Source organism: Mobula hypostoma, chromosome 20 (assembly GCF_963921235.1).
Source record: "Mobula hypostoma chromosome 20, sMobHyp1.1, whole genome shotgun sequence".
Classification (NCBI taxonomy): Eukaryota; Metazoa; Chordata; class Chondrichthyes; order Myliobatiformes; family Myliobatidae; genus Mobula; species Mobula hypostoma.
The window spans coordinates 19,929,267-19,943,601 of NC_086116.1; the positions used below are offsets into that span (position 1 = coordinate 19,929,267).

A 14,335-nucleotide genomic window follows, 5' to 3' on the forward strand; every position below is an offset into this window, starting at 1 on the left:
ATCTCCCTTGCTGCTGCATCCAACTATGGCAGAGTCATCCGAAAACTTCTGAAGATGACAAGACTCTGTGCAGTAGTTGAAGTCCGAGGTGTAAATGGTGAAGAGAAAGGGAGACAAGACAGTCCCCTGTGGAGCCCCAGTGCTGCTGATCACTCTGTCAGACACACAGTGTTGCAAGCACACGTACTGTGGTCTGCCAGTCAGGTAATCAAGAATCCATGATACCAGGGAAGCATCCACCTGCATCGCTGTCAGCTTCTCCCCCAGCAGAGCAGGGCGGATGGTGTTGAACGCACTGGAGAAGTCAAAAAACATGACCCTCACAGTGCTCGCTGGCTTGTCCAGGTGGGCGTAGACACGGTTCAGCAGATAGACGATGGCATCCTCAACTCCTAGTCGGGGCTGTTAGGCGAACTGGAGGGGATCTAAGTGTGGCCTGACCATAGGCCGGAGCAGCTCCAGAACAAGTCTCTCCAGGGTCTTCATGATGTGGGAGGTCAATGCCGCCGGTCTGTGGTCATTGAGGCCGCTGGGGCGCGGCGTCTTCGACACAGGGACGAGGCAGGACATCTTCCACAGTACAGGAACCCTCCGGAGCCTCAGACTCATGTTGAATACATGGCGAAATACTCCACATAGCTGAGGGGCACAGGCTTTGAGCACCCTGCTACTGACACCATCCGGTCCTGCAGCCTTGCTTGGGTTGAGTAATCCCGATATTACCACCTTTGCGATCCTGCTTTTCATCTTACTTACTAACTCCCTATAGTCTGTTTTCAGGACCTCTTCCCTTTTCCTACCAATGTCGTTGATACCAATATGTAACATAACCTCTGGCTGTTCTCCCTCCCACTGCAGGACATTGTGGACACAGTCTGAAACATCCCAGACCCTGGCACCTGGGAGGCAAACTACCATCCGAGTTTCTTTCCTGTATCCACAGAATCGCCTGTCTGACCCCCTAACTAAGGAGTCCCCAATCCCTACTGCCTTTCTCTTCCTTTTCCTACCCTTCTGAGCCACAGGGCCGGACTCTGTGCCAGAGGCACGGCCACTGTTGCTTCCCCCGGTTAGGCTGTCCCTGCCCACCCCACCAACAGTACTCAAACAGGAGTACTTATTGTTCAGGGGTACAGCCACAGGGGTGGACTCTGGTACCTGACTCTTCCCCTTCTCCCTCCTGACTGTGACCCACTTGTTTGTCTCCCGTGGCCCCGGTGCGACCACCTGCCTATAACTCCTATCACCTCCTCGCTCTCCTTGACCAGATGAAGGTCATCGAGCTGCAACTCCCATTCCCTAATGCGGTCCCTTAGGAGCTGCAGCTCGGCACACCGGGTGCGGATATGGCCGCCCGGGAGGCTGGGAGACTCCAGGACCTCCCTCATCTGACACCGATCACAGAACACTGGCCTCACACTCATACTTCCTTTCCACAATTAACACAGGCAAACCTACCTCGCCTCGTCCCGTTACCACCTAAGCCCGCTGAGCCAAAGCCCTATCCCTCTAGGTAGGACCTTTCTTCAGAACACAGAATTCATAGATTTGTGTCAAATAGTTTTTGCTCTAAATGTGGACACATCTATTTGTGAAGATTTCCTAAACGTATTGGATTTAAAAAGGACAATTTGATTTAATACAGCAAATCCAAAGTGAATGATTAATGAAGTATCTATTGTTAATGGAACATTACTTTCAAAAGATGTAAATACTTAGCTATTTAGAGTTGCTGTTTAAATTTTTGTTGATGGATGTTGTAATGCAAGCATCTGAAAAAAGTGTTGCTTTGAAATCACATTGCAGATGAAATTTCTTTATTGCTTCGAGATGAAGAAATTGATGTTTTCTCTGTGGTTATTGATGGAATGCGCAGATTTGCTGAACAGTGTGAAATCCAGATGCATGGATGCCAAGTGTTGTACAGACTCTTAGAAAAAGGTATTACAATTATAAGAGTGGCTTGAAATGGTGTAGCAGGGGTAAATGTTGAAACCTATATTTCTTGATGAGATATTATTTATCAAAATAGATTTCTGAACAATTTTATATTTCAATTTTTTTTCTGCCTTATGATTGTTTGATACAGAAAGTCAAGATAATTTTTTAATGAGCAAAAATGTAAATGCAATAAACTTCATCACCCAGTCCACTCCAATGATGTAAAACTATTTACAGTGGATTCTGGTTAATTGGGACACATCAGGACCAATACATTTTGGCCCAATTAAGCAACTTTTCCTATTAGCCCAAGTTCCATGGAAATAGTTAAAAAGGTATAAAAAAGATGACAAACTCCCATTTAACTGAGTAATAAATAATGTATTTACATGAAATACAGAACAACTTAGAACACAATCAATACTACTACAGTACTTTAAAACTGTGTATTTGTTCCTAATCGTTTTTGATAGAGGAATTCACCCAGTGTACCTGTACTTGTCATTTTCTTTTGACTGTAAGTGAGCAAAATCAGTGCAGCCACATAGTGTATGTAATGGACTACCTTCATACAATGCTGTCAGTGATTACATCCTCTAAATCTTCATTTTCATTGTAGCATTCAAAATGATTGTTGATGCCTTTAAATTCCTTGTTGTTCCTAACTTGTTGAAGTCATGAAATCATTTCATTTTACCTCTCGGCCATTTCTGGCATCTCCAAGCCTGAGTGGTTGAAACCACAGTCGGGAAAACATTTCTGAATTGCTTATTCATCACCAACTATTAGTGACAAAAATCACTGCTCTTTGAACACCCAACTGATGCTATTTATAAGCTTGTTCACTGTAAGCGCATTCTAGATTATTGCAGCCTACTACATAAATTGTTATTTCTCTTGTCATTTCTGGTTCTCATAATGTAAGAAGTGGGCTCTCAAGTCTCTGCTGACTCTGAGAGCATTTACATCAGTTCTATTACCCTCTTACTGTACTGTTGCCTTTGACCTCTGTTATGCCTATGTCATGCCCTGGTTAAGATGTCTACTGCTATGCAGTGAGATGCTTTTTTTATTTTACCAGTTTCTTGCAAAAGCAGTATGTCCTGCTAATAAGACTGTTTTGGCCTTGGCTAAGGATAAGGAGCCATGCTAGAACATTTGAGAGAGCTGGGAGGGATCAAATTTCTGAAGAACCATGCTCCGGTTTGGGGTCTATTGTTAGGAGATGTGGAGAAGAGCGCAAGGGAAGATGCTCGGAGGATCCGACCCGAACGGGACACCTGATAGTAAGAAGTGCTTTGTGCAGATGAATGGTTCAAAGGAGGAAGTGCCAATACTCCTGAGTTAGCCAGTTCATTCAAAGTAGTCCCCGAGGGAAGTTCAAACTGTGGCTGATGTCTTTCATGCAGAATGTAGGTTCAGTGCATGAGTAATCAAAGCAAAGCATCCTGACAATTTATGTGCACATTGGATTGGTTGAACTGTAATGGGCCCTTTTCTTTCTTTCTCTGTTAACTGTTTGTTAAAGTTGAAATATTGGCAAATATGTTACCTTTGTAATTTTATGCCGGTGAATGATCTGTTATTTTCTAGTGAATGATAACTTTGCATTGGGCAGGTTTTACAAAGCATTCACTACTTCTCTGTTTGGTTAAACCCAAATCATACTAACCCCAGATGTCGATTCCTTATGAAAGGTGAATCATGCAGCTGTTAGTTTGTAAACTAGCTCCAGCAAGAGGGTTGTATCTATAACCTAAAATATCTTCAATGGAATGTTCTAAGTAGGTTTTAATGTATGTATCTCATGATTTTGTTTCTTTAACAAACGTAGTTTTACCAGGCTATTTTTAACTCTTTGTTCAAGACTTCAGTGAATTTGTGAAATTGAAACTGAACATGCTTTGAACTGTTCTGTTTCATCATGTGACTTAGGACATCCCTTCCAGCTTTTCCATTGAAATATGCTCCAAAGATCCCAACTACCTAGACCATACTGTAAAAATTTCACGTCCATATTTATAAAATGTTTTTATAAAATTAATCTTCTTTGCTGTTTTATATAGTTTCTTTCCCAGTACTATTTAGGATTGTTGAAATAGCCCATTGTTATTCCCTATAAATCTTACAACTTCCTAATACTTTCTGAGAAAATTTTTCTTATCTCACTCCCAATTTTTTGTTGCTTAAAGAAAAAATATAGCAGCATAATGAATCTTGTACATTTCCTTGATTATAACTCAATGAATTAATTGGCTTTAGTACATTGGATCTGTTTTGCAACCCACCAAATCTGTACCATCCCTGTTTTATATTGCCTGGAATATTAATTACCCTTCCTGTTTTATGAGGCAAGTCTGTTTTAATGCTGCTGTATCATCGCACTGCTTGTGCCTGCAAACCTATCGGACTTATCTAAGGTGATCAACATAGCAATGCAGCTTAAGTCTGTCTTTCATCTGCATCAGATCCCTTGTATTTCTGATTAATTTATTCCAATATGGTTTGTCTCTCCCATCCTTCATTGCATTTTGTAGCCTCTTGCCTACCTCCCCTGACCTCCCCGTATTCTCCCGCCAATTATTTTCATTCTTGCCAAATAAGTTTTGAAATATTTGGTATTGATTTTAAGTTTCAGATGAGCAGGTCCTTGAATTTGTGGAAGCAGAAGATCACCTTGTTATTCTTCAAGCCATTAAAAACTTTATGGAACATGAGGGTACGGTACTGTATGCTCTGAGAGCTCTCCTTCCTTTGGCTGGTTCACGTAAGTCTTCTAGTTCAATAATCTCTTGTCAGAACTTTATCGAACTATTTGAAATTATAATTTTGCTTAATAGTTGCTAAATTGCTATCCATTAGTTGACTTATAATAGTTGGCTGATAAAGGAAATGAAAATGGTAATTGTGGTATTGAATCTGTCAGTTGTTATTAGGTGTGACAGTATAGCCATGAGACATTTGTGAACTTGATGAATGTTGAAGTAAATATTGCAAGGGGGCTATAAATTAGTTTATTTTTTTTTACCATTGAACATAAATTCTTATTTTCAGAAAATAATGTAGAAATTCTGATGTCTGGACATGAAAAATGTTACAGTTTGGTAGTGGATGTAATGAAAAGATTTCCCAACAGTGAAGCAATTCATGAAGTTGGTTGCTGTTTATTTCAGAGGTTTGCACTTGGTGAGTTTAATTTCCTTATCAATATTGAATTGCAATTTTAGTAAAAGCTAGGCATTTGAAGAGTACTTTTTTCTGGAGAGAAAGTGAGCTAATTAATAAACCAAATTTGTATTTTGTTTTTCAGATAATTTTTACAGCATTTTGGTTCTCAATGGAGTACATGAAATCATCATTGAAGCAGTTAGGAAATATCAACACAATCGTAATTTACAAGCTGCAGCTTTGAGCACTATAGCTCTTTTAAGTAAGAAACATTTAAAAAATATTAGTAAAATAAATTAGTTGAAATTTGTTCAAATATGGAGCACAACTTCATAACTTGCATGTTCTTTTCATCATTCTTCAGAAATCACCCAATGGAAAGGGCCCAATAGTTGCACAATTTTAGAGAGTTTGTGAACATGCTTCCTATTTAATTTTTTCAGAGTTTCTATTTTCCCATCAAAAACCATTACCCTTCCACTTAGTACTTTACTAAAGTAGAAAGAACATAAACGCGAATTTAACAGAGGAAGAGGACCTTTCCTCTTCATGGAAATGTAAATTGAAGCTTTACTGTGAGTTGAGATCTATAGAATTTCTTAAATAAGTGACATGGGATGACATAATTTTAAATTGACTCCAAATTGATAATTTAAGAATTAATGGCGTAGTTGGACTTAGCAGGCAAAAAAAAAATTTAAGAATCCTCCATGAAATATTTACCAACTTTTTTGTAGAAATCTTGATGAATTTATGTATTATTTTTAATATCTTGGTTACTTTCCTGCACAAATTATCATGTCTGCTCCAAGGTAATGAATTTGCACAGTTTTGACTTCAACTTAGCTGATAGTATTCTTTTATTGTGGTCAAAACTTTGTGGGTTTGAGTCTGACTCCGGAAAAAAAAAGCTGAAGTTTTGTAGATGACTGTAACCCAAAATAAAACCAAAATGTTGTGTTTGGCCAATGCAGATCAACATTGCAAAAAGTGAGTATATGATCGTGCCCCTTACTGTCTGTGGGAGCTTGCGATGTGTAAATTGTATCATGCTCTTCTTGGGTCACATCAGTGATTCCACTTCAAAACATTTCACTGCATACAAACCTACAAAATTCTGCAAATGTTTAAATCTTGAGCAACACACAAAAAGTGCTGGAGGAACTCAGTAAGTCAGGCAGCTCCTGTGGAGGGAGAGAAATAAACAATCAGCTTTCGCCTCAGTTTTGCTGAGTTGGACAAGATCTTCAACTTCACCTCTCAGATTGCACGTTGTCCAATTTTACTTGCACCATGTCTTGTGTCTGCTCTTGCTGATTTGTAATTTTCTTGGAGATAAGGTGGCATGTCTCTGTGGAGCATATGAGATTGTACAAGTTGGTTGGTTTGGAACATGACTGGAAAAGATTAAGTCCTTCGAGCTTACAAATTTGTGTGTGATACATCTAAAAAAACTGAAATAGACTATGTAAAAAGATTCATCAAAATATTTAAAGATACTTCAAACAAAGAAAAGCTAATATATGTATTTCTTAAATGTAGCGCCTTGTCCTTACCTTTTTGCTCTCGCATATTATTGCTGTTCAAACATGTATACCTGTTAAACTCATATTGAATCAGAAAACAGATTCCCTAACATGAAAGCTGGTGGATTCTAGCCAATTCCTGTAATATTATTAGATCATGCATATTCATGTTACAAAGAGCAAACAGAGCTCAGATAAATATTAGGTTATTTGAATTTGTTCAGGAGACCTGAGATTTGCAGTTTCTTGCTTGTGAAAACATCAGCAAATTCTAAACTATTATGCATGAAGATCCTTCTTTTCATATACAGTACTTTTGCTGCTTAAGCTTTAGAAAATAAGCATGAGGTGCCAATTTCTGGGTAAATTTCAATGACAAATCATTTGCTGTTATTACAATATCCCTTTTGACCAGAATACAGTATGTTCTGATACTTCATTGTCTGCTTCTAAAGCTGAAACAATAATCGCAAATAAGGATCTTGGTGAGCAAAAAGATGATCTCTGCTGGCTGGAGGAATGCTCTAAAGCTTTGGAGTTATACAAGGGAAATGCTAAGGTCCAGGTGAGGGATGCTACAATTTCTCCATTTAATTTTTTTTATTCTGAATTTTCTTCTTGAAATATTTAGCTACCGTCAGGAAGCATAAGAGTAATATCTTGCTGTAATTCATATCAAGTAATAGGAGTTTTTTTCCGAATGTGTAAAACTGACTTGAAGTCAGACTGGAAAGAAGCCTTTCTGCTCAACATGTATTTGCTGACTATCATGCCCATCATAACCAATTCCACTTGCCTGCGATAATCCTATTTCACTCTCTGCTCTTTTCATTCAAGTAATTAGCCAGACACCTCTAAGGTATTGTTATTGTTCCTGCTTTTATCACCTGCTTGTTCTGGAAACAGACTACTTTTTGTGTATTAAAAGTAAATGATCTCCTGGATCTCCTTCAGACCTTTTTCCTCTCACCTAAGTTTATGCTCTCATTATTTACACTAATATTTTATGTGAGATCTTGTTGAAAGCTCTTCAGAAGTACAAATCTGCCATTCCTAATGATTCATTTAACTTTTGACATAAGTTCCAGGTAACTTGTTGAGTCATGGAGTCAGAGGGCACTACAGCACAGAAACAGGCCCTTCAGCACATCTAACCAAACTGTAATTCTGTCTCGTACCATCGACCCACACCTGGACCTTAAGTCTCCTTATACTTACCTAAATTTTTCTTGAATGTTGCAATTGAACCCACATCCACTACTTTTGCTGGCGGCTTGTTTTGTACTTACATCAGCTGTTGAATGAAGAAGTTCCCCAGGCAGCAGCAGCATTTCGACGAAGAAAGCATCATAGGAAGATAGAGTCATGAATAGAGCTTTTGACACATTGGCCTTCATAAATCAAAGTACTGAGTACAGGATTTGAGCAACACACATCAAAGTTGCTGGTGAACGCAGCAGGCCAGGCAGCATCTATAGGAAGAGGCGCAGTCGACGTTTCAGGCCGAGACCCTTCGTCAGGACTAACTGAAGGAAGAGTGAGTAAGGGATTTGAAAGCTGGAGGGGGAGGGGAGATCCTATCATTTTGGATCTCCCCCTCCCCCTCCAGCTTTCAAATCCCTTACTCACTCTTCCTTCAGTTAGTCCTGACGAAGGGTCTCGGCCTGAAACGTCGACTGCGCCTCTTCCTATAGATGCTGCCTGGCCTGCTGCGTTCACCAGCAACTTTGATGTGTGTTGCTTGAATTTCCAGCATCTGCAGAATTCCTGTTGAGTACAGGATTTGAGTTGTTTTGTGTTGAGACATGCTGTTGAAGTTGTATGAGACATTGGTGAGGCATAATCTGGAGTATTGTGTGTAGTTCCAGTTTCCTACCTGCAGGAAAGATATCAATAAGTTTGAAAGAACATAGAGAAAATTACAAGGATGTTTCTGGGATGTTAGGAATTTAGTCCCTGAGGCATATGAGAATGAGGGGATACTTGATAGAGGTATACAAAATTATGTGGGATATAGATATGTTAAATGCAAACAGGCTTTTTCCACTGAGGTTGGATGGGACTAGAACTAGGGGTCTCATATTCAAGGTGAATGCTTAACGGGAACCTGATGAGAAATGTTTTCATTCAAAGGGTGGTGTGAATTTGGAACAAGTTGCCAGCAAAAGTGATGGATACAATTTTTATTTCAACATTTAAGGGAAATTTGGATAAATACATGAATGGAAGGGGTGTCAAGGGCCATGTTTGTTCAAGGTGCAGGTCGATGGGACCAGGTAGAATACAGTATGGCATGGACTAGACGGGCTGAAGGTCATGTTTCCGTGCTTTACTGTTCTGTGATTTTACGGACAAGAGGTCAAGAGTAGCAGCTTTAAGGGCATGCCTTTGGAGCAGGTGACAAGGATTACTGTGAAAGATGGGTACAGATGAAGCTGGCACCATGGTTGATGAGAGATGAAGAGGAAGTGGAAACTACTGTCAAAGTCAATAAAAAATGATGAATAAGATGTGACTGGGTGAATTTCCTGACTGATATTGTTTTACTTTGAAACAGTTGCAAGTATTATTTACTCCAGGTTAAGTTCAAGTTTAATTGTCATTCAATCACACATGAATGCCCAGGAATTCAGCCAAATGAAACAGCATTACCTTGGGGCCAAGGTGCAAAACACAGTGCCAACAGTCATACATAGCAGTAAAACGTAGTCACACAAACAAAATATGGTCCAAATCCCAGTGTGCATGAAGTTTGTAGCAGTGTGCAGTTGAACTCAATACATCTTCCCTTTTTGCTGAGTGAACTCTAGAGTACAGGACAGACTCTGCACGTACGTTGCGCCACACCACCTCCAGCACTCTGATGGAGTTCACTGACTCCAATGCCTCTCTCCTGGGTGGCTGCAAGAAAGTGACACCTTGGCTTGAGGCCTAGTCCTCGCTATAACCAAGGCCACACAGCTCCCCAGTCATCCATCCCTGATGTTCGCCAATAAACCAGTGAATCGGACTTGCAGAATTTCACACTAACAATGTCCAACAAGGTATTGTGATCACAAGAAAAGCAACGTAGATGATCACTCGCTGTTAGACTGCACACCTCCTTCACACACCCACTCTGTCTATCTGATGCAAGCAGTAGCACAATCCACACCAAATGCAGCTCCTTCGGTTTCTCTGCAACTCTCTGATGGGGTAGACCTATATTGCTTTAAGTTCTTAATGTCCAGCAGTGTCTTGTGATTGCAAAAAAAAACTTTTAAAAAAAACGCAATAACAGCTTTGAACTGTAGAAGCTGCTGTGTCCAGGCGCACTGCCATCTTACCAGAGGCTAAATGATTTTTTTGGTTACATCGACCAGGAAGATGAAACCCTGTGCAATCCAGTTTTTATACATAGCATTCACCAGTTATATACATCCCGAAGTGGAAGAAGTATTCTATAAGGAAGAACAAACTGAATAAGTACTTAGCATCAGTCTTCACTGTGGAAGACACTCTAGCAGTATGGTGAAGTTCCAGGTGTCAGGGGGCATGAAATGTGTGAAGTTACTGTAACTGGAGAGGAAGGTTCTTGGGAAACTGAAAGGTCTTAAGGTAGATAAGTGACCTGGATCAGATGGTGTACACCTCAGAGTTCTGAAAAAGGTGGCTGAAGAGATCGTGCAGGCATTAGTAATGGTCTTTCAAGAATCACCAAATTCTGGAATGGTTCCAGAACACAGGAAATGCCATTCCATTCTTTAAGAAGGGTGTGAGGCAGAAGAGAGGAAATTATTGGCCAGTTAGTATGACCTCAGTGGCTGGGAAGATGCTGGAGTTGATTATTAAAGTGAGGTCTCAGGGCACATGATAAAATAGAAACATAGAAACATAGAAAATAGGTGCAGGAGTAGGCCATTTGGCCCTTCGAGCCTGCACCACCATTTATTATGATCATGGCTGATCATCCAACTCAGAACCCCGCCCCAGCCTTCCCTCCATACCCCCTGACCCCCGTAGCCACAAGGGCCATATCTAACTCCCTCTTAAATATAGCCAATGAACTGGCCTCAACAGTTTCCTGTGGCAGAGAATTCCACAGATTCACCACTCTCTGTGTGAAGAAGTTTTTCCTAATCTCGGTCCTAAAAGGCTTCCCCTCTATCCTCAAACTGTGACCCCTCGTTCTGGACTTCCCCAACATCGGGAACAATCTTCCTGCATCTAGCCTGTCCAATCCCTTTAGGATCTTATACGTTTCAATCAGATCCCCCCTCAATCTTCTAAATTCCAACGAGTACAAGCCCAATTCATCCAGTCTTTCTTCATATGAAAGTCCTGCCATCCCAGGAATCAATCTGGTGAACCTTCTTTGTACTCCCTCTATGGCAAAGATGTCTTTCCTCAGATTAGGGGACCAAAACTGCACACAATACTCCAGGTGTGGTCTCACCAAGGCCTTGTACAACTGCAGTAGTACCTCCCTGCTCCTGTACTCGAATCCTCTCGCTATAAATGCCAGCATACCATTCGCCTTTTTCACCACCTGCTGTACCTGCATGCCCACTTTCAATGACTGGTGTATAATGACACCCAGGTCTCGTTGCACCTCCCCTTTTCCTAATCGGCCACCATTCAGATAATAATCTGTTTTCCTATTTTTGCCACCAAAGTGGATAACTTCACATTTATCCACATTAAATTGCATCTGCCATGAATTTGCCCACTCACCCAACCTATCCAAGTCACTCTGCATCCTCTTAGCATCCTCCTCACAGCTAACGCTGCCACCCAGCTTTGTGTCATCCGCAAACTTGGAGATGTTGCATTTAATTCCCTCATCCAAGTCATTAATATATATTGTAAACAACTGGGGTCCCAGCACTGAGCCTTGCGGTACCCCACTAGTCACCGCCTGCCATTCTGAAAAGGTCCCGTTTATTCCCACTCTTTGCTTCCTGTCTGCTAACCAATTCTCCACCCACACCAATACCTTACCCCCAATACCGTGTGCTTTAAGTTTGCACACTAATCTCCTGTGTGGGACCTTGTCAAAAGCCTTTTGAAAATCCAAATATACCACATCCACTGGTTCTCCCCTATCCACTCTACTAGTTACACCCTCAAAAAATTCTATGAGATTCGTCAGACATGATTTTCCTTTCACAAATCCATGCTGACTTTGTCCGATCATTTCAGCGCTTTCCAAATGTGCTGTTATCACATACTTGATTACTGACTCCAGCAGTTTCCCCACCACCGACGTTAGGCTAACCGGTCTATAATTCCCCGGTTTCTCTCTCCCTCCTTTTTTAAAAAGTGGGGTTACATTAGCCACCCTCCAATCCTCAGGAACTAGTCCAGAATCTAACGAGTTTTGAAAAATTATCACTAATGCATCCACTATTTCTTGGGCTACTTCTTTAAGCATTCTAGGATGCAGACCATCTGGCCCTGGGGATTTATCTGCCTTCAATCCCTTCAATTTACCTAACATCACTTCCCTACTAACATGTATTTCGCTCAGTTCCTCCATCTCACTGGACCCTCTGTCCCTTACTATTTCTGGAAGATTATTTATGTCCTCCTTAGTGAAGACAGAACCAAAGTAATTATTCAATTGGTCTGCCATGTCCTTGCTCCCCATAATCAATTCGCCTGTTTCTGTCTGCAGGGGACCTACATTTGTCTTTGCCAGTCTTTTTCTTTTTACATATCTATAAAAGCTTTTACAGTCAGTTTTTATGTTCCCTGCCAGTTTTCTCTCATAATCTTTTTTCCCCTTCCTAATTAAGCCCTTTGTCCTCCTCTGCTGAACTCTGAATTTCTCCCAGTCCTCAGGTGAGCCACTTTCTCTGGCTAATTTGTATGCTTCTTCTTTGGAATTGATACTATCCCTAATTTCTCTTGTCAGCCACGGGTGCACTACCTTCCTTGATTTATTCTTTTGCCAAACTGGAATGAACAATTGTTGTAGTTCATCCATGCAACCTTTAAAATAGGTCATTAGCATGGTTTCCTCAAGGGAAAATGTTGCCTGACAAATCTGTTGGAATTCTTTGAAGAAGGAACAAGCAGGATGTTGTGTATTTGGATTTTCAGAAAGCCTTTGACAAGGTGCCACACATGAGCTGCTTAACAAGCTACGAGTCCATGGTATTACAGGAAAAATTCTAGCATGGATAAAGCCATGGTTGATTGGCAGGAGGCAAAGAGTGGGAATAAAGGGAGTCTTTTCTGATTGGCTGCTGGTGATTAGTGGTGTTCCATAGGGGCCTGTGTTGGGACAGATTCTTTTTACATTGTATATTAATGATTTGGATGATGGAATTGATAGCTTTTTGCAAACTTTGCAGGTGATACGAAGATAAATGGAGTAGCAGGTAGTTTTGAGGAAGTAGAGAGACTACAGGAGGATAGACAAATTAGGAGAATGGGCAAAGAAATGGCAGATGAACTGCAGTGTCGGGAAGTGTATGGTCATGCAGTTTGGTAGAAAAAATGGAAGAACTGACTTTTTTCTAAATGGAGAGAAATACAAAAATACAGACGTGCGAAGGGATTTGGGAGTCCTTGTGCAGGATTCCCTAAGGGTTAATTTTCAGGTTGAGTCTGTGGTGAGGAAGGCAAATGCAGTGTTATGTTCATTAATACGTTACATCTTTGCTTTTATATTCTGCTTTTGGTAAGGATGTAATATTAAGACTTTATACTGCAACTGGTGAGGCCTCACTTGGAGTATTGTGAGCAGGTTTGGGCCCCTTATCTTAGAAAAGATGTGCTAAAACTGGAGAGGATTCAAAGGAGGTTCATGAAAAGGACTCCAGCATTGAATGGCTTGTCATGTGAAGAGTGTCTGATGGCTTTGGGCCTGTATTCACGAGAATTCAGAAGAATGGGGGGTGACCGCATTGAAAAATATTGAATGGTGAAAGGCCCAGATAGAGTGGACATGGAGAGGATGTTTCTTATGGTGGGAGAGTCTAAGACCAGAGAACATAACCTTATAATAGAGGGGAGTCCTTTTAGAATGGAGATGAGGAGAAATTTTTTAAGCCAGAAGGTGGTGAATCTGTGGAATTCTTTGCCACGGGCAGCTGTGGAGGCCAAGTCTTTATGTATATTTAAGGCAGAGGTTGACAGATTCTTGATTGGTCAGGGCATGAAGGGATATGGGGAGAAGGCAGGAGATTGGGGCTGAGAGGAAAATTGGATCAGCTATGATGAAATGGCTGAGCAGACTTGATGGGCCAAATGGCTTAATTCTGCTTCTATATCTTATGGTTTTAGGCTCAATCTAGATTTTCTCAATGCAACAGAGATTTTTATTTTTCCAACTTGTTTTTTTTTCATCTTTGCATTGTATATTCCAGAAAATGTTAAAGTTTGATTTTGAATGTGACTATAATTTTCGCTTCAGTGAAAATGTTAAGGCAGCTGAAGGTGGTGGTTCAGGAAGGAAATAAACAGTCATTGACAGCTCTTGTTAATGGGAGGGATGACTTAATTCTAATTTGTTCAAGTTGCAAGATGCTATTACTGCAAAACAGGTTGATCAGTACAAGTGTGATCAATTTTTGCAACACATTTCTTTCAGGAAGCAGCTTGTTGGGCTCTGAACAATTTACTCGTGTATCAGACTAATCTTCACACAAAGATTGGAGATGAAGAAGCATGGTAATGCTTTTTTGTTGTTTTAAAATATGCTCTGCTCTGTC

At 40.6% G+C, this 14,335-nt stretch overlaps 1 protein-coding gene across 2 annotated transcripts in view; it reads left to right on the top strand.

Moving 5' to 3' along the window:
• Window positions 1-14,335, top strand: part of lrrk2 (leucine-rich repeat kinase 2) — a 140,734-nt gene that overhangs the window by 17,923 nt on the left and 108,476 nt on the right. For both annotated transcript variants that reach the window (XM_063072493.1, XM_063072494.1), the window contains exons 5-10: window positions 1,807-1,941; window positions 4,574-4,708; window positions 4,996-5,127; window positions 5,252-5,371; window positions 7,091-7,200; window positions 14,215-14,294. In XM_063072493.1, coding sequence (XP_062928563.1) covers window positions 1,807-1,941; window positions 4,574-4,708; window positions 4,996-5,127; window positions 5,252-5,371; window positions 7,091-7,200; window positions 14,215-14,294 — 712 coding nt within the window. The remainder of the gene's footprint in view (window positions 1-1,806; window positions 1,942-4,573; window positions 4,709-4,995; window positions 5,128-5,251; window positions 5,372-7,090; window positions 7,201-14,214; window positions 14,295-14,335) is intronic.